This window comes from Erythrolamprus reginae, chromosome 2 (assembly GCF_031021105.1).
Source record: "Erythrolamprus reginae isolate rEryReg1 chromosome 2, rEryReg1.hap1, whole genome shotgun sequence".
Classification (NCBI taxonomy): Eukaryota; Metazoa; Chordata; class Lepidosauria; order Squamata; family Dipsadidae; genus Erythrolamprus; species Erythrolamprus reginae.
The window spans coordinates 71,089,257-71,108,481 of record NC_091951.1 but is presented as its reverse complement, the minus strand read 5'-3'; the positions used below and the strand labels follow the sequence as shown (position 1 = coordinate 71,108,481).

At 42.0% G+C, this 19,225-nt stretch overlaps 2 protein-coding genes across 4 annotated transcripts in view; one reads left to right on the top strand and one right to left on the bottom strand.

Annotated features, from left to right (window-relative positions):
• Positions 1-3,955, bottom strand: part of IFT122 (intraflagellar transport 122) — an 81,184-nt gene extending 77,229 nt beyond the window's left edge. For 2 of the 3 annotated variants that reach the window (XM_070738297.1, XM_070738299.1), the window contains exons 1-3: positions 3,669-3,860; positions 2,247-2,313; positions 211-295 (exon numbers count right to left, since the gene is read on the bottom strand). In XM_070738297.1, coding sequence (XP_070594398.1) covers positions 211-295; positions 2,247-2,313; positions 3,669-3,832 — 316 coding nt within the window. In that variant the 5' untranslated portion in view covers positions 3,833-3,860. Of the gene's footprint in view, positions 1-210; positions 296-2,246; positions 2,314-3,668 lie in introns of all 3 variants that reach the window. The other variant, XM_070738298.1, reaches the window with a different exon arrangement.
• Positions 3,956-4,452: 497 nt separating this feature from the next.
• Positions 4,453-18,930, top strand: MBD4 (methyl-CpG binding domain 4, DNA glycosylase). The gene is given in 9 exon segments (XM_070738309.1): positions 4,453-4,500; positions 4,503-4,595; positions 4,598-4,682; positions 6,687-7,514; positions 11,792-11,866; positions 12,653-12,787; positions 17,312-17,461; positions 18,103-18,206; positions 18,729-18,930. Coding segments are annotated over 9 exon segments (1,599 nt in total). The 3' UTR covers positions 18,810-18,930.
• The last annotated feature ends 295 nt before the right edge of the window (positions 18,931-19,225 follow it).

Here is a 19,225-nt window from a genome sequence, read left to right as displayed (position 1 = left end):
TGCTAACCACAATAATTCAATATTGTACTACTTAGAACTGAAATTATTAGCAATTTTTGGACATCCCAAAAAAATTCTTAAGAAAGTTTCATCAGGAGTTGATCAATACTTTGCCTCAGTTAGCAAGAGATGCTATATAGATCTTATATTGATGACATTAAAAAGACAAATGTAATGGTAAAAAATGTAAACAAGTGGATTTCATATTACCATCTTTTGCATATGCTACACAATATACTGTATCCTTATGGGCTTTCAAGGGCTGAATTAATGTCCCGTCGGATGTATCATACACCTGTACAGATAAATAAAAATAACACTTTAAAACAAAGATAATCTACAGAAAAATGCTCTTAAATCTCCAATTCTATATTGCAAAATTCCAGATGATGCAACATGACAGCAAAGATACCATAGCAACATAATTCACCAAAACATCCACCACAAATATTATAAACAATGGCACCTAAAGTATATGGAACAATAAAACTCATAGTAAGAATATAAAGAACATATTAATCAATAATGCATCAATAATCAGAATAATCATATACTAAAATTGCACAATTCATAATTCCACATTCATCTGTTTTATTTTCCAGCATTTTGAATTACAGTATACTGAAAACTCTATTGGACACCAATACAAAACTTAAAGCACAAGTATAATATTGCTCTGGTAGTTAAGGCCTGCTAGCAAACAGAATCAAAATACCATTTCTAGCTTCTGGAAAGCATCAAAAATAGCCCCATGCCAAGTACATTGAGACATCCATTTGCCCACCTAGCTGTTGTCATATACCAGGAGGCTTCCCGGTTACAGGCTTATCTCTTGAAGAAAAGCATCTCCCACTCTGAGACACAATGCTGGAAACAAACAGAAACCTGAACAAATCAACAATATCTTTGCCTGGATTTTTCATCAATTTATTTGTCACATTCAGATCCTAATAGCCTTTAGACATTAGGATAAGACTTCCATATTGTCAGGAATTAAAAATCCCTAGGTAATATCATAATGCAGAAAGCAGGCCTCAGTTAAGAATGCTGAGTCATTCTGAGGCAATTGAGCATGCAGCAACCTAGCAATTATGTGAAAAGTATTTAACTAGGCAAGAGCTCCCTGCTCTTTCTGTCTGTTTGCTGTTAGCTGTGTGCTGTTGCTGTTCATGGAAGTATGCTTTGAAAAAGCTGTAACACTGTAAAAGTTGGTTCCTGTGAGTTATTGAATTAAGATAGTTGTAGCAAGGTACTAGTAAGATACTATTTTATTGTATGTATAGTATAGACAGTAGTAGTAGTATAAAGAAGTAAATATATTTTTCCACAACTTCCTACTGCTGCTGTGTTTCATTGAAGACTTTAACTCCATTTCTACTGGTCTGTGGCTGGCTGGCTGGCTGGTTGGGTTGGTGGGCTGGCTGGACTGGTTTGCTGCTTGGGCACAAACAGGCTAATTTCTGCAAATGCAAGCTCTGATACATATCATGGTCCGTGGTAGCCCAGGATAGCAATGGAAAAGTCATTAGTACGTTGAGGACACTACATCCTGAACTGACTGATCGCTTGTCTCAATGGCTGCATATAGATGTTCACAAAACAGATTGATAAGAAAACCCTGTAGCACCCCTCATCAAATACTCACTGGGCTGATCTCACCTCACCTATAACTACTAACTGAAACGACCTGCTGAAAAGGACTACTACTATAGAACAATGACTCCAATCTCCAACCATGGCAAACTGAGAAGAGGGCAACTCCCTTACCAAATCACTTCAGAGGTAAACCCACTACCACAATCAATGCCATCTTTATTGCATGCCTAGGCCTGAATTCTGACTACATGAGGAATCTTTGTTGTTCTCTCAACTTCCTTGTCTTCTTACAGACATTTCATAACCCAAACTAGTTAACATCAACAGTGTTAGTGGATTAGCATTGATATTACCTAGTAATGGTAATGGTAATAAAACTTCTGCAAAAAAATAAGGGAGCTCAGAAAGCACCAAGGGCCTCTCATATCAATCCTAAACCTCAAATATTCTCCTTTATTAATGACTGAGTTCGGTACCCAGATAATCCACTTTTCTAATGTCTCTCCACCTCCCCATCCCTACCTCCAAAGCAAGTTTACAATACTGGGATTTCTTAAGAAAATTCTCTTTAAGTATTAACACCATTTCAAACACTTTTTCTAGTTTACATTTATTTTAGGTCACATATTGTATTTTTAAAAACCTCATACCAGTAATCTGTTTCCAGATGCAATTATTAGTTGTGTTCCATCCGGCTTAAAGGCAAGGTCGTAGACACTGTAAAGACAAAGAATGCTGTTCAAAGGCAAGTTCTCTTATCTATTTATTTGTTATTTTCATCAGATAGGTCATCAATCTACAAAACAGTGGTATAATGTATTAATGTGACATGGTTGGTTTTAGTATGGATACTGTGTGGACCAACAATTGTCATTGCCAGATTATTATACATATACTTTAGTATTTTACAATTAAATTATTCTTTATTCATTCTATTTTAAGAAATTTGTGGATTACTGTAGTGTACAAATATCCTCAACATATGACTAAGATTGAATTTGAATACGACCACAGGAATTTGTGCCAAAATCTCTGTTGTGAAGTGAGACATTTATTAAGTGAGTTCTGCCCCATTTTACGACCTTTCTTGCTACAGTTGTTATATGAATCATTGCAATTGGTAAGTTAGTAACCTGGCTGTTAAGTGAACCTTGCTTCCCCAATGACTTTGCTTGCCAGACGGTTGCAAAAGAGCAATGGTCAGAAGCATGAACTACCAGTAGTTGCCAAGTCTCTGACTTTTGATCACATGGTCATGGGGATGCTTCAAAGGTCGTAACTGTGAAACACAGTCATAAGTCTTTCTTTCAATCTTTGAACAGTCACTAAATATACTGTTATAACTCGAGGACTATCTGTACTTTTTCATTTATTTAGGTATTTATTCCATTTTTATCCCCCACAAAGTTCTTGCGATTCCCAGCCTTTTATTATATAATGTATTTGATGTTATAGAGCCTTGGTGGTGCAGTGGTTAGAGTGCAATACTGCAAGCTACTTCTGCTGATCACCGGCTGCCAGCAGTTTGTCAGATCGAATCTCAGTAGGTTCAAGGTTGACTCAGCCTTCCATCCCTCCAAGGTGGGTAAAATGAGGACCCAGATTGTTGGGGGCAATATGTTTACTCTCTGTAAACTGCTTAGGGAGGGCTGTAAAGCATTGTGAAGTGGTATATAAGTCTAAATGCTATTGATATTTGGGATTACATAAGAGAAAAGTGGGAGAGACATACCTTATTATTTAAGCTACTGTATCTAAACAGGGAGCAAACCCCCACATCCCCAGGCACTGATGAAGTTATCTAATTGGGTCATAAAACATCTAACAAGCGAACAACTAAGCTCAGAGAGCACCAGTTCAAACCCCGATATTCCCTTACTTCATTAACTTATAATATGTCATATAAATTTAATAAATGCATTTATATTGGAGTGGTTTAAAATAATCCCTAGCAGAAAAGAAAGAGGAAAAGAGCACCAGGTAGTAGCGGTCTCCCTCCTCCTCCTGATAAATGCAACTCTCTTCCCCGTCATCCTCCCCAGCCCCGGGTCGGAGAGAGGACCGCTTCTTACCACTGCTCGACCTTATCCCTCCAAGTCAACGCAGCTCGCATGTCGTCCCCTTCAGGTGCATCGCCCTCGCCGGCACCCAACTCTCTCACTCTTTTGGAGATAGATTTTTTTTTTGTGCGTTTATTGACGCAGGACGCCAGCCGGCCTCCCAAGGCAACACGCATGCGCACTCCTCTTTAAACGCCCGCGGAAGGTCCAAGAAATGCCCCGTGCGCAAGCGCGATCAGCCGTCCCCCTCTCCCGGCAGCGTGATCCGCGCATGTCCAGTTCTTCGCCGAATCTTTTCCAAGTTACTGTTTTCAGTAGCCCGCGGTAGAGAGAGAAAAGTTAGTGCCGCGAAAAAGAGGCGGAGACGATATTAAAAATGCGCTTGCGTCATCGGGGGGCGTGGTCAATCGAACCTGCGCTGTGTGGGTTCCCCCCTTCTTCCATCCATTCCCTTCTTAGGAAAACATCGGTAGTCTCTTTTATTTTCCGGGACTAAACAGTTTAAAGTGCGCATGCGCTCAATGTAGAATAGTAAGAATTGGCGCCTTCTGCGGGAAGTCCAGTTTTGGTGTTAAAATAGGAAGAGAGGGATCTCCATGAGACAAGGTAAGGATTTTTTTCCATTGGAGGAAACCAAGGAGAGATGGATTTTTTTATTATAGCCATTAGATTGTGCCAATAGGCTTAGTCTATTGGTTTGATCTCAGTGATGTCATAATGGAAGTGGAACCCGTTTGTGTTCTGTCGATTGAGTTTTAAACAGTGATGCATGCTAAATTTCCCAGTACTGTATACAATGAATGGTAGGATGATGGTTTCCATTTTCTCAATCCGTTTTAATAAATCCGCTTTGGGATTAAAAACTTTTATTTAATAGATGACCTGTTGATCTGCGATGCCCAGCCTTGCATTGATAACAGGCGGCACCTAGAAAAAGCCTTGCCTGTTTGTTCTGCAAAAGTATCTCTGTCGATTTCCCGAAGCGTGAGAAAAAACCTGAAACTGAAGCATGGAAAAAGTGCCCTAGTACGACAGCAAGTGTAAAGTTAGCAAATTTTTTTGTACACAATCCCCCCCCCTCCCAATTTTTTTTTCTGCAGGCAGAAATGCAAAGAATCGAGTCCCATTTCTATCTTAGTATTTGAAGATGAAAGTTGCTAAGAGATAAAGCTGCTTACCTTATGAAAGTAGAAATTGCATTACTATTGTAATTACATGGATCTGTCCAAAGACAATAATACCTAAGAATCAGTTGGCACTAGTCAGAAAGTCAGAAAGGTAGTTAGTTAAAATGTTGTACAGGAGAGAGTACAGATCCCAGTGTCTGCTTGGCCATGAAGCTCAGGGTGTGACTTTAAACTAGTAATTTGCTCTCACTCCAACCTTACCATGATTGTTAAATTGATAATAACAATAAGACTTTGAATTTCTTTAAGCAGTGGTTCTCAACATTTCTAATGCCAAGAGCCCTTAATACAGTTCCTCATGTTGTGGTGGCCCCCAACCATAAGTCTAGCGCCAATTCTCCCAGCAGAGCTTTAAGCTGATTGGCAGGAAGATCAGAGGGACACCCCCACTGTAAACGCCTGATTGGTCAGATTATAAAAATATGTTCCAAGGCACCAGAATAGAAGCTTTAGTTCCTAAAACCATGGGAAATTTGTCTTTTCCCACAGTCTTAGGTGACCTCTGTGAAATGGTCGTTTGACCCCCAAAGAGGTCTCGACCCCCAGGTTGAGAACCACTGTCTAAGACCAATGTTTCTTCATTCTGGCAACGTCCATGTCTGAATTGGAAATGTTTGAAATTTCAGTAATGATTGCATTGGACTGCATTGAAGTCCACCCATCATGGAGGCAAACAAGATGGGAAATACTGTCACACAGTGAGATAATAAAACTAGATCAGAATCTCTTACTATAGCTTGTATTGTAAGGAGCAGTATCTTTAGAATTTCCAGTCTTATCATCAAACACTTCTAGAAGAATATGATAATACAATAAAGCAAAGACAAACTGATAGAACTGCAGTAAAATATATTGTTTGTTGTGCTGGGTAATCCCAGTTGCCTATCTTGCTTTTCTACTTCTGCTACAGCCTGTTGCAGAATAGAGAAAGCATTCAATGATATGATACTTTTTGCCCAAAATTATGTACTTTTATATATGTATGTGTGTGTGTGTGTGTGTGTGTGTGTGTGTATGTATGTATGTATGTATGTATGTATGTATGTATGTATAATCTAATGCTGTTTAAAGGGTTTGTGTTTTAGGACTATTAAGATGTTCCACTCTGTTCATAATATATTCACAAATAACATATTCTCAAATATACCATTTCCTGTGATTGTTTATGAAAAATACGCTTAATACTTCTGAATCATACTATGTTCATCTGGTGAGATTTAGTCTGTTTCATAAACTCTGTATATCATCATTAGAATTGGAAGGGGCCCTGAAGATGTTCCAGTCCAGTGGTGTCAAACTTGCAGCCCGCGAGCCCAATGTATCACGTGCTGGCCATGCCCACTCATTTTAGCAAGGAAAAAGTTGTGATACATCACGTTGCAAGTTTGACACCCCTATTCTAGTCCAACCTTTCCTCAAGAGACACTTATAAGACTATGTAGTAGTATTGTAAATAATTATAATTATAAAATGTATAATTGCACATTTTTTTAAATTGTGGTTCTCGAGAGATGCTAATTCCCTGGCATCTCTACTGTGTGGCAAATGTGTTTATAAATTGTTCTTCTGTTACTATTTCAATTTTTCTTTCAAAATGGTAGTTTATTGTTTATATTATTTTTTCCATGACTATGATTATTAATAATTTATTAAACTTATATGCCTCCTGACTCACCAACTCTCATAATAAATAAATTGCAATAAAATCAATTCAAGATAAGATAAAAGATGGCAAATGCGATGACACCAATTGTTTATATATTTTTTGTTTACATGCATGTTTCCCTCCCCCCCAATGATTATGAACTTTATTGATCAAACTGGTTTTTTCTCAATGCTCCAGGATTCAAGTTCAGATCTAAACTTGCTCTATTGAATTACTTTAAAGAGGACAAAGATATCACTCTGACAACAAAGGATTTTGATTTTACTATGGCTGTTCAGAGGAATACACGGTTAAGAACCAAAAGATATTCTACCAGAAATGCAGGCACAGAAATTGAGAGTTGCATTTCTAGGAGTACAGTTTCACTCCCTGGATTAGGAAACAGTGAAGGAGATTATAAACCTTCTCTAGAAAGTAACTTGGAACTTGGATCTGATTCTAGAGAAACGAAAGTTCCTGCTATCTGTTTGCAGGATGGGACTAGTACCGGAGATATTTCTAAAGACTGTGTTATCAAAAGTGATAAAAACGGTACTATTCGAAGGAAGATTCAAGTTAGAAAATGCAAAAAGTCTGAAATAAGGAATATCACTGATGGCCAAAATAAAAAACAGTGTCTATCAGCGTGCAAAAAAGAGGCACAAAGCAGTAAACGTGCCATGTGTAAGAACAAAACGTGTGTACTTAATAGTGATTCCAGTGAAAACAAAGTATGCCGAAGAAGTTCAAGGAAAAGAAAAATATGTTTTAAGGATGAACTGTTGTTTGAACCAAAAACAGAGCAGAGTGATAAACAGATTGAACCTTTTTTAGAACACCAAACAAGTACAGAAATATTAAAATGTACTGAAAGTTCTTGCAGCAGAATCACTGCAGCCGCTGATAAAATAGAGGAAATGCAAAGAAACGTGATGGCTTCAGAGAGCGCAAGTGAACAGAGGGATTCCACTATGGATAATACTGTTTCCCAGGTGTGCGAAGATAAACCTGTTACATCAACCAAAAGTATGGGTTTATATATTTATTTATTTTCCAGAATGTTTAGATCAGTGTTTCCCTACCTTGGCAACTTGAAGATATCTGGACTTCAACTCCCAGAATTCCCCAGCCAGCATTCGCTGGCTGGGGAATTCTGGGAGTTGAAGTCCAGATATCTTCAAGTTGCCAAGGTTGGGAAACACTGGTTTAGATTACCTACCCTGTAAGACAGGGATTTCAAACTCAAGGCCTGGGGGTCAGATCTGGCCTGCTGAGTGCATATCTGGCCCGCAGGACTGCCCTGGAAACACCAAAGTCTACGGTGCCTCTGCCAGTGAGAACGGAGATCAGGGAGGACGCAGGCAGCCATCCCAGGTCTATTTTTGCTGGCAGAGGGTTGCAGGAGGCTATCACAGCTAAAAACGGAGTTTGTGAGGGCCTCGGGTGGCTCTCCTGAGCTGTTTTCACTGCAAGCGTTACAGGAGACTGTTGCAGACGAAAATGGAGCTTGTGAAGGCCACGGGTGGCCGTACTGAGCTCTGTTTTTGCAAGCAGAGGGTTACAGGAAGCCATCACAGCCAAAAATGAAGCTCAGAAACCAGTTTTCACTGGCAGAGCACTCGGGTGCCCATGATATGAGTGATGTTGAGATAGCCACATCCACCCTGACACACACACCCCAGGTCAAATACAACCCTATGCGACCCTCAATGAAATTGAGTTTGACACCTGTGCTCTAAGAGGATTGATTTACAAATTTTTAAAAAGCCAATAAAAGTACTGCTTGCTGCATCTCTGGGGAAAAAGCAGGAGTTGTCTCAAAGGATGGAGGGTTCAGAAAAGGATTAAATTTCTGTTGCCTTCCCCCAGCCCCCAAGAGCACTCTGCAGGCTTCCCAAGCCCTCTGCATGTCCTGTTTTTTGCAGAAACATCCATTTTTGCAAAAATGTGGTACACAGAGAGTTTGGGAGGCTTGCAGAGTGCTCCCGGGGGCCAGTGAGGACAAAAACTTTTCTTATTTACCTCTTTGAAATCTTGGTGCGTCTTATACACCTGTGTGTCTTGTAGTCAAAAAAATATAGTATCTCTATTCCTTAGAGCAGCGTTTCCCAACCGGTGTGCCGCGGCACAGTAGTGTGCCGCGAGACATGGCCAGGTGTGCCGCGAGAAGTTCCAGCTGCCTGAGTGTCGTCCTGTGGATGGTCTTGGGCTTCACAGTCGCTTCCTGGTTCCCTCTCCTCCCACCGCCTGTGTCTCCCGCCGTCGCCTCCCACCAAGCCGTCTCCCGTTGCCGTGGGTTCCTCGAGTGGGAGCTGCCGCTTCCCTCCGTCCAGCTCAGCCACGCTGCCGTAGAAAGCACAGAGGTTATTGCCACTGCTTCTGCCTCCACTCAGGGAGCCACCGTGGTCACCGCGCCTTTTCCTCTCGCTCAGCTCAACCACGGTGGCTCCCTGAGTGGAGGCAGAGGTGGCGGCAATAACCTCTGCACTTTCTACGGCAGCGTGGCTGGGCTGCCTGGAAGGAAGCGGCAGCTCCGAGGAATGAGGCGCTGGCGGTAGACACAGGCGGAGGGAGGAGAGGGAACCAGAAAGCAACCGTAAAGCCAAAGACCAGCCACAGGACGACCTTCAGCCAGGGGCACCGGAACCGCACGCAGCCATGGTGGGAGCAGCATGAGGTAGCAACGAGGCGCGAGGACAAGCAGGCAGCTTGGCGGAGGGGAAGCGCTGAGGGGCTCTCCTCCTTCCCCACCCCCGCGCTTCTCTCCCGCCCTGGCTTTCGCTTCGCCCCATGATTTCCCCGCAATTTCATCCAGGCCACCTCTTGCCTCCTTTTGAACTGCGGGGAAATCTGCGGGCGAAGCAAAAGCCAGGGCGGGGAGAGAAGCGCGGGGGTGGGGAAGGAGGAGAGCCCGTCAGCGCTTCCCCTCCGCCAAGCTGCTTGCTTGTCCTCGCGCCTTGTTGCTACCTCCTGCCTTTTTCCAGGGGCCTTTGGAAGGCACCCAGGGAAGGGGGGGATTGGGGGTGGCTTCTCGTCCTCCTCATCCGGCTGCTAACGCCCGCCCGGTCCCTCTTGCAGTCCCTTCACCGAGCGCTTTTGTCCCAGGCTGTCAGCGAAACGGCTGCAGGACAGGCGGGGCAGGCGTTCTTCTCACAGCTGAGGCAGGATTTGGAATGTCGGGTGTGTGTGCGTGCCCCTGCCACCCGGAACATTTAAAATAAGAAAAACCTTTGCCGGCCTCTGCAGAGAAGAAAGGAAGAGAGAGAAAGAGAGACATAGCAAGAGAGGCAGAGAGAGAGAGAGAGCAAGAGAGACATAGCAAGAGAGGCAGAGAGACAGAGAAAGAGAAAGAGAAAGAAAGAAAGAGCTAGCAAGAGAGAGAGAAAGAGAGACAGAGAAAGAGAGACAGAGAGAGAGAGAAAGAGATAGCAAGAAAGAGAGAGAGAGAAAGAGAGAGAGAGAGAAAGAGAGAGAATGAAAGAGATAGCAAGAGAGGCAGAGAGCAAGGGAGAGAGAAAGACATATAGGGAGGGAAGGAGGGAGAGAGAAAGAGAGCAAAAAAGAGAGGAAGAAAGAAAGAGGGATGGAGAGAGAGAAAGAAGGGAAGGAAGGAAGAGAGAGAAAGAGTGAGGGAGAAATAGAGCGAAATGGAGGAAGATTTTTTTTTGTCAAAACTTTTCTTTAGCCGCCACCCCACACACCCCCGTTCAGTGTTCCCCAGGATTTTGAAAATATGAATAATGTGCCGCGGCTCAAAAAAGGTTGGGAAACACTGCCTTAGAGCAGTGTTTTTCAACCAGTGTGCCGTGGCACACTAGTGTGCCGCGAGACATGGTCAGGTGTGCCGTGAAGAAGGAAGCTCAGTTTCCAGTTTTGCAACTTTTTGCTGAGAGCAAGAGAGAGAGAGAGAGAGAAGGAGAGGAAGGGGGAGAGAGAGAGAAATGAGCAAAAAGGGGAGGAAAAAAGAGAAATGAGAAAATGATTGAGGCAGAGAATGAGAGGAAAGAGAGAGAAACAAGAGAGAGAGAAGTGACTCTTGATTTAAAGCATATGATAAAAAGCACCCAAAGAATAAGAGAGAAAAACCCCCCAGCCCTCACTTGGTTTTGGAAATGGTTCAAGAGTGTATACACACACACACACACACACAAGGGAGGGAGGACACAGGGATGGAAAAAGAGAGGAGAGTGTCTTAGAGTGTCATTTTGGTTGGTGGTGTGCCCCAGGATTTTGTAAATGTAAAAAATGTGCCGCGGCTCAAAAAAGGTTGAAAATCACTGCCTTAGAGCAGTGATGGTGAACCTTTTTTCCGTCGGGTACCAAAAGCACATGCGTGCGTGCTATTGCACGTGTCGGTGCCCACACCCATAATTCAATGTCCCCTGCCCCTCCCCCGTGCATGCACACACAATCCCCCCGTTCTCCCGTTTCACGACTTTGGGTATGCCCATTTTTCGCCCTCCGTAGGCTCCAGTGGTTTTCTTTTCCACCCTTTCCTAGTGCCCCCCTCCGAGGCCCTCCAGAGGATGAAAATGCCCTCCCAGAGACTCTATGCAAGCCAAAAATCAGCTGGCCAGCATGCACATGCACACTGGAGCTGAGTTAGGGCAATCAATGGCTTGCATGCTGGTAGATATGGCTCCATGCGCTACTTGTGGCATGCATGCCATAAGTTCGCCCTCACTGCCTTAGAGGTTAGGTATACTTGCATGGAATGAAGAAAAGGAAAAAAATGTCTCTCACACACACAACTCCATTTAACCTATCTTCTTCCTAGATAGAGGCAATGCTAGTACAGGTAGTCCTTGACTTACAACAGTTCGTTTAGTGACTGTTCAAAGTTACAACAGCACTGAAAAAAGTAACTTGTGATCGTTTTTCATACTTATGACCTTTGCAGCATCCCCAAAATTATGTTATCAAACTTCAGATGCTTGGCAATTGGTTCATATTTATGACTGTTGCTGTGTCCCAAGATCTTGCATTCACATTTTTGTGACCTTCTGACAAGCAAATCATTGGGGAAACCAGATTCACTTAGCAACCAGGTTACTAGCTTATCAATTGCCGTTATTCACTTAACAACTGTGGCTAGAAAGGTAATAAAATGGGGCAAAACTCACGTAACAAATGTCTCACTTAAGAACAGAAATTTGGGGCTCAATTGTGATTTTAAGTTGAGGACTATCTGTATTGCAGAAAGAAGGGATTGTTGTTCTGTGTGTATCTTCTGTCCACCAAGAGCATAATTTAACGTTTGACATTATTGCTTTTGTTTTTTTATTTTGTTTTTCTACCATTAGAGAGCCGTACTCGAAGAACCCAAGTAGAAAGACAGAAAACCAGTCCGTATTTTTCTAGAAAATTAATCAAAGAAGGTAAAAATGTTTTATATGAAAAGGCTTTGTGGAAAATTAGCAAGCTTATTTTTTTAAAAAATAATTCTAATAGAATTTGCAGTCTGATATTAGCCATATTTATGTGGATGTAAATTAAAATGTTTTTATACCTGCATAGTTAAATGTAAGCAGAGATGTCCTAAAATAAGTATAAATATTTATAGTTGTCTTAGTAAATTATTACGGGTAATATTTGGATGGATGATTTATAAACACAGAATAATTTCAAATATATTACAGTATATGAAGATAGAATGAAGAAAGTAATCTCCTTCTGTGTATTAAATCATCCCTTCTAAAACATTTGGTCAGTTATATTGATTGAATTCAGATGTAATGAAAAAAAACATTGTTTACATTATGAGCACTGGCACATGGGCTTTTATTCATGAATTGTGAAAACAGAAGGTTTTACCATATTTAGATTTTAAACAATCATTCTCCGCTAATAAAAATAAATTTGTGAACTTATTTGTGTAAAATTCTAGCTATTGAATTTGATTGAGAATTACAACATAGCTTCTGATTGCTCTTAATAATTTCAGCCTGTACAAGAGAAAAGGAAAGTTATAATACTGTTGGCGTATTTTGCTTCATATATTGCCAGTCTAACAGAAGCATCCAAACACTGTCAGAAGGAAGCACATTTTTGATCCATCCGATCTCTTTCTGTTTAGATCTTGAAAAAGCAACTCAGAGTGTCTTTGTATCTATAGGAGTAATTGTAGACAATAAAAGTAATTATGGTCACTTTTTTTGTATTAGCTCCAAGTCCACCAAGAAGGAAAGCTTTTAGGAAATGGACTCCGCCTCGTTCTCCTTTTAATCTTGTTCAGGAAACACTGTTTCATGATCCCTGGAAACTTCTGATTGCAACTATATTTCTGAACAAAACCTCAGGTAAATAAGAGAGCAAATTATGGGCATTTCTTGAATTCTCATGCATAGATAGAATTGCTTTCCTGTGATTCAGTCCAGTGCTATTGGGACATGTGTAATTCATTTTGCAGACAAGTTAAAACATAAATTTGCCAGGGAGTGCTAATCAGGCTATAAAGTGCTGTGTACAGTAAGTTACTCTGTCCAAATTATGATTTGGTGTATTTCTAGTGAATGTCTACGGAGAGGGGCGGCATACAAATCTAATAAATAATAATAATGATGATGATGATGTAGATTTTCTCTCTAACAAAAATGCTGCCATCCAGCTGATAAGGAGAACCAGAAAGAGGACCTCACAGTATTGAATTTAAATTATGCAAAGTGAATTAATGCTACTAGAATGGTAATGATTCAGTAGTGACATTTGCTCAATGTATCATGCAAGTTTGGTTGGATCTTATACATATACAGTGGTACCTCATGATACGAACCCCTCGTCTTACGAACAACCCGAGATACGAACCCGGGGTTCAGAAAATTTTTGCCCCTTCTTACGAACTTTTTTTGCCTTACGAACCCGCCGCCGCCGATCAGTTTTTGTGATCTGCGGCTCTCTCGGCAGGTCGGGAGGCTCCAACTGAGGTGGGGAATCCCAATAGGGAATTCCAGGGGCGGAGCTTTGACGTCACAGAGACATCCTTCCTGGCCAGCCAAAACTTGGACTCCAGGAAGGAGGTCTCCGTGACGTCAAAGGTGTTGGAGGGGAGAGAGAACCGTGCGTCAGAGGAGCTCTCCACAGCCGCCCCATATGGCTGCCACTTTCCCCTCTTGCCCTTCGCTTCCTCCGCTTGGAAGTGAGACGAGGAAGCATCGGGCGAGGTGATTTCCCCCATCTCGCTGTCAAAATGTGTCCGTGGGAGACCCAGCCATCCATCGCCCACAGCCCCCTCCTGCCAGAAGCCCCCAAAGAGCCAAAGCTCGGTGTGGAGAAAGGCAAAACTTTCAGCTCCTGGATGGACCGGAGAGCCTGGAGACGCCGCCTGCCCTGCCGGTCGCCCTCCCACCCTCCGCCAACAGCGCCTGTCCCACCCTCTCTAAGAGCTGCACCGAGGCCGTCTGGGAGCCACTGCTTCCAGGAGGGTTCCCCTTGCTAGCCTCCTCTAGATCTGCCGTTCAAGGCTTTGGTAACTCTCTCTCCCGGCACAACTTGTCCAGAGGATTTTTTTCCACCTCTCACGATCCCTCCAATGCCCCAACCTGAACTTTAGCTTGCGGGAGGAAGGGGGTTGGCTCCCCACACGGGAGCCACCCAAAGGCGAAATATGATTTGAAAAGCTCTGGTACGCAAAAAGCTTGGGGACAGCGTGACTTGGTAATGTGGGGAGGAGGAGGAAGAGCTGGGCCGGGAGGAGGAGGAGTGGGAGGAAGGCAAGATCTGCTCCCAACACCCGTTGGGAACGCAGAAACCAAGGGTTCTCAGCCAAGAATTCTGAAAGAGACCGAGCTTTATGCAATCTCTCTTGGGATTAAAGGAGCGGGTACACAAAAAGAGGCGCTAGAAACACACGCTCAGTATCGGAGCTTCTTTCCTAAGCCCGAGATATCAAGGAAGAGATTTGGAGGTGGGGGGTGGAGGTGCGTGTGTGTGTGTGAGAGAGAGAGAAATAAGAAGGGTCCTTTCTCAGAGTCCACAGAGATCTACACTGATGCTTCTTTGATAAAGGAATCTCAAGGGGGGGGGTGGCAATGAAAAGAATCCAGAGTCCTGGAATAAAAGTCGAACCGACACAAAAGCCCAATCTCTTCACTAGAAACACACGCTCAGACATTAGTTTTGTTAGGGGCAAATTGTTTATTCGGAAAGGGACTGGTTTCCTCAGGGCTTTGAAAAAGTTACGATCTGAAGTCGATTGTTCCGAAATGCCTGGATTGGTAAATCGCTTTCGCTGGTTCCTTTTAAGTCCTTTGTTGCTTGGCCAGAAATTGTAGACCAAAGAATAACAGAAGACTTCAGGCATGGACTTATGGTTGCAAGATTTCCTCTCAGGCCAGATGGCAAGTTGATCGGGTCCTAAAGTAGGGAAAGAAAGGAAAGGGAGGGAGGGAGGGAGGAAAGAAAGAAAGAAAGAAAGTAAGTTACGAAAACTCCGGGGAGGGGGCTGGAGAGAAACACTCCCCACAAAACTTCCTCCCCTCCTTCTTTTTTATAGTGAAACCGGAGTGGGGGAATATTATTGGACCGAACAGAAAAGCGGGGAAAAGAGGCTCATGAAGGGAGAACTTTCGCTTCTTCCACCGTCCGCTTGCCGAACATTCCCCTTTTGATGTAACAGAGAAACATTGCTGTGTTTTGGTGAGCCTTCTTGAGCTGCCTCGTCCTTCCAGCTGGGAGCATGCTGGGAACAGTAGTCCTCAGACTGCCATCACCTGGCAGAGGGCGGCGTGATCCCTTCGGTGGGAACTACATTGCCCATGAAACCAGTCCTGCAGTAACCATGTGGCTGTGCTGTTGAGCTCTCCCCCCCAATCAGGTTTTAAAAAAGACAACAGAGGGTAGTGGAGGTGACTTCCCAGCTGAAGTGTCCCCCCCCCCCCCCGCCGCACATTGGGCTCTGCAAAGCTTCTTTAAGTGCTGTAACTCCCCTTTGAAAAGCCCGGCCTATTTCCTCATCGGGTTTCCCCAATCCTGCTTCTAGTGAAGAGATTGGGCTTTTGTGCCGGTTCGACTTTTATTCCAGGACTCTGGATTCTTTTCATTGCCACCCCCACCCCCCTTGAGATTCCTTATAAAAGAAGCATCAGTGTAGATCTCTGTGGACTCTGAGAAAGGACCCTTCTTATTTCTCTGAGAGGAAATCTTGCAACCATAAGTCCATGCCTGAAGTCTTCTGTTATTCTTTGGTCTACAATTTCTGGCCAAGCAACAAAGGACTTAAAAGGAACCAGCGAAAGCGATTTACCAATCCAGGCATTTCGGGACAATCGACTTCAGATCGTAACTTTTTCAAAGCCCTGAGGAAACCAGTCCCTTTCCGAATAAACAATTTGCCCCTACCAAAACTAACGTCTGAGCGTGTGTTTCTAGTGAAGAGATTGGGCTTTTGTGTCGGTTCGACTTTTATTCCAGGACTCTGGATTCTTTTCATTGCCCCCCCCCCCCCCCTTGAGATTCCTTTATCAAAGAAGCATCAGTGTAGATCTCTGTGGACTCTGAGAAAGGACCCTTCTTATTTCTCTCTCTCACACACACACACACGCACCTCCACCCCCCACCTCCAAATCTCTTCCTTGATATCTCGGGCTTAGGAAAGAAGCTCCGATACTGAGCGTGTGTTTCTAGCGCCTCTTTTTGTGTACCCACTCCTTTAATCCCAAGAGAGATTGCATAAAGCTCGGTCTCTTTCAGAATTCTTGGCTGAGAACCCTTGGTTTCCGCGTTCCCAACGGGTGTTGGGAGCAGATCTTGCCTTCCTCCCACTCTTCCTCCTCCCGGCCCGGCTCTTCCTCCTCCTCCCCACATTACCAAGTCACGCTGTCCCCAAGCTTTTTGCGTACCAGAGCTTTTCAAATCATATTTTGCCTTTGGGTGGCTCCCATGTGGGGAGCTAACCCCCTTCCTCCCGCAAGCTAAAGTTCAGGTTGGGGCATTGGAGGGATCGTGAGAGGTGGGGAAAAAATCCTCTCGGCAAGTTGTGCCGGGAGAGCGCGCGTGTGCTGGGCAGGGATCCTCCAAAGTTACCAAAGCCTTGAACGGCAGATCTAGGGCAGGCTAGCGAGGGGAACCCTCCTGGAAGCAGTGGCTCCCAAGCGGCCTCGGTGCAGCTCTTGGAGAGGGTGGGACAGGCGCTGTTGGCGGAGGGAGGGAGGGCATTCGGCTGGGCGGGTGGGTGGGCTCTCTGGTCCATCCAGGAGCTGAAAGTTTCACTTTTCTCCACACCCACCTTTGGCTCTTTGCGGGCTTCTGGCAGGAGGGGGGCAGTGGGCGATGGATGGCTGAGTCTCCCACGGACACATTTTGACAGCGAGATGGGGGAAATCCCCTCTTCCGACGCTTCCTCGGCTCGCCTGTCCCCACTCTGTTCTCCTCCACTTCGTCCGTCCACCGCTTTTTAAAAAAACTTAAAAGTTTTGGATTTTCCTAATGGGCTTGCGCGCATTATTCACTTTTCCATTGATTCCTATGGGAAACATTGTTTCATCTTACGAACTTTTCACCTTACGAACCTCGTCCCGGAACCAATTATGTTCGTAAGACGGGGTATCACTGTATAGTTTAAAAATCAGCTAATGAAGTTATGACCATATAACTCATGCTAACAATATAAACCGTAGGGCTGCTGTCAGGATTTTCTGTCACTTAAATTACATGTAGAAAATTGTGAATCCTGTATGTAAGTTGTAAGATATCAGTATGGCTAAAAACTGTCAACAGGTTTGTGCCAAGTTAGTTTTGTGCAGAAAAATCTGTCTTTTGAGAAATTGCAGCCAGCTTTGCGAATTCGGTGCACATGTTGTTGTTCACAGTTTCTTATTTTTGCCTAGGGAAAATGGCTATCCCTGTGATGTGGGAATTTTTTAAGAAATATCCTTCACCAAATATAGCAAGAACTACCAACTGGAAAGAAATGTCAGAATTGCTTAAACCTCTTGGCCTATATCAACTCAGAGCAAAGACCATTGTCAAATTTTCAGGTAATATCTATAATATTCCATATGTTTCATGTATATTATCTAATAAAATCTTGGTACAGTTATATATATCAGTATTTGTATTTCTTACTGTGGTTGGAAGACCAAAACTGAGGAATGATAGTTGGCCAAAGACCTCTTAATACATTCATGATTGAGACAATAAGTGGAAATGTGTTCCATATATTTGAAGTCATTATCATTTAGTTCTTGTAAATTGTGATTCAAAATAATATGTATACACAATCTCTATTATCTCTATTCATGAACTTTTTAATGGTTTTTTGTTTACTGGTACTGTACTTGTAAAATTGATATATTTTTGCCATTTTTAAAACCATTTGGAAATTTGGGAATTGGAATATTTTAGTAGTATGTCCTTTTTTGATTTATTGAGAAATTATTTGAACATAGAAGTGAAGTGCCATCTGTATTATTTATGAGTATTCTATTTTTTTAGCTACTGATAGTAGAACAAGCGTATAATTTTAATTTATCAAAGTTTTGATTTCTTGTAGTTTGAATTTTTATAAGTGAGCAACTACTCTTAAAGTATTATAAGTAATTGTTAAACTTAAAACTTACTCTCTATAACTAATAGAATTTAGTACAGCTTTTTATTATAACTATTTTTTGTTCCTTAGATGAATATTTGGTTAAGCAATGGAAATATCCAATTGAATTACATGGGATCGGAAAATATGGAAATGATTCTTACAGAATTTTCTGTGTGGATGAATGGAAAGAGGTAATAGATGCTTATGTATTCTTAATTTAATGAAAATTATTGAAAGCCTTATAATTTCAGCAATATTAATATTATAATAATATAATATAATAATATAATTAATGTATTAATATTAATTACAGCAATCTGTAATCTAGAAATAATACAAGAGCTATAATTATAGCTATATACCTGTTAATATGAATTAGAACTACAGAAAACAACAGAATATTATGTTCTTTTAGGTAGATTTTTTTAAAGTAAGACTTTTTGCATTTTGTCCTTATTGTTTCTTTAAAAACAACAGTCATTAGTTCTACAAAGTATTTTCAATATCACAACCTAAGAAATAAAACAGGACCCACCATACTTTTCTCATATTTATTTGAGGGGTCTTCTGCTCACTTTTGCTCTTTGATAGAGAGGAAATTTTTATACTTCGGCAAAGAAATAAAAAATTACAATAATGTGCAAAATGGCTTATGGATGACATTAGATCATTGATATACTGATGAAGTAAAAATATGTTCATTTCTCTTTCAGGTAGAGCCACAAGATCACAAATTGAACATTTATCATTCCTGGCTGTGGGAAAATCATGACAAATTAAATCTTAATTATTAGCTCTCTATAACCTCTTGGCCCTTTCTCACTTTTTAAACTTTTTATCCCACTTTATTAGCTATAAATATAAAGGTTCCTTTTATATTCCTGTAAAGAATTTATTAAATTTCATTCTATATAACTTGGTTCAAAAGTGTCATTTCTCATTTTTATTCCTTTGATCATGGAAATTTTAAACAGTGAAGTTTATTTAGTGTAATAGCAAATCATAGGAAGCCATGGCAATGAATTTAAAACAGGGTTATTATAATTAGAATCTGTGACTTGTGGAATAAAAGCATCAACAATTCAATACAGAATGTTTCCAGATTGGTGAAATGCCAAATTAGCATTGTGCTCATTTTAAGTCTCCTACTTGGGATCAAATCAAGGGTTTTTAGAAAAATATTTATTACCATTTTGAACCATAAATAATT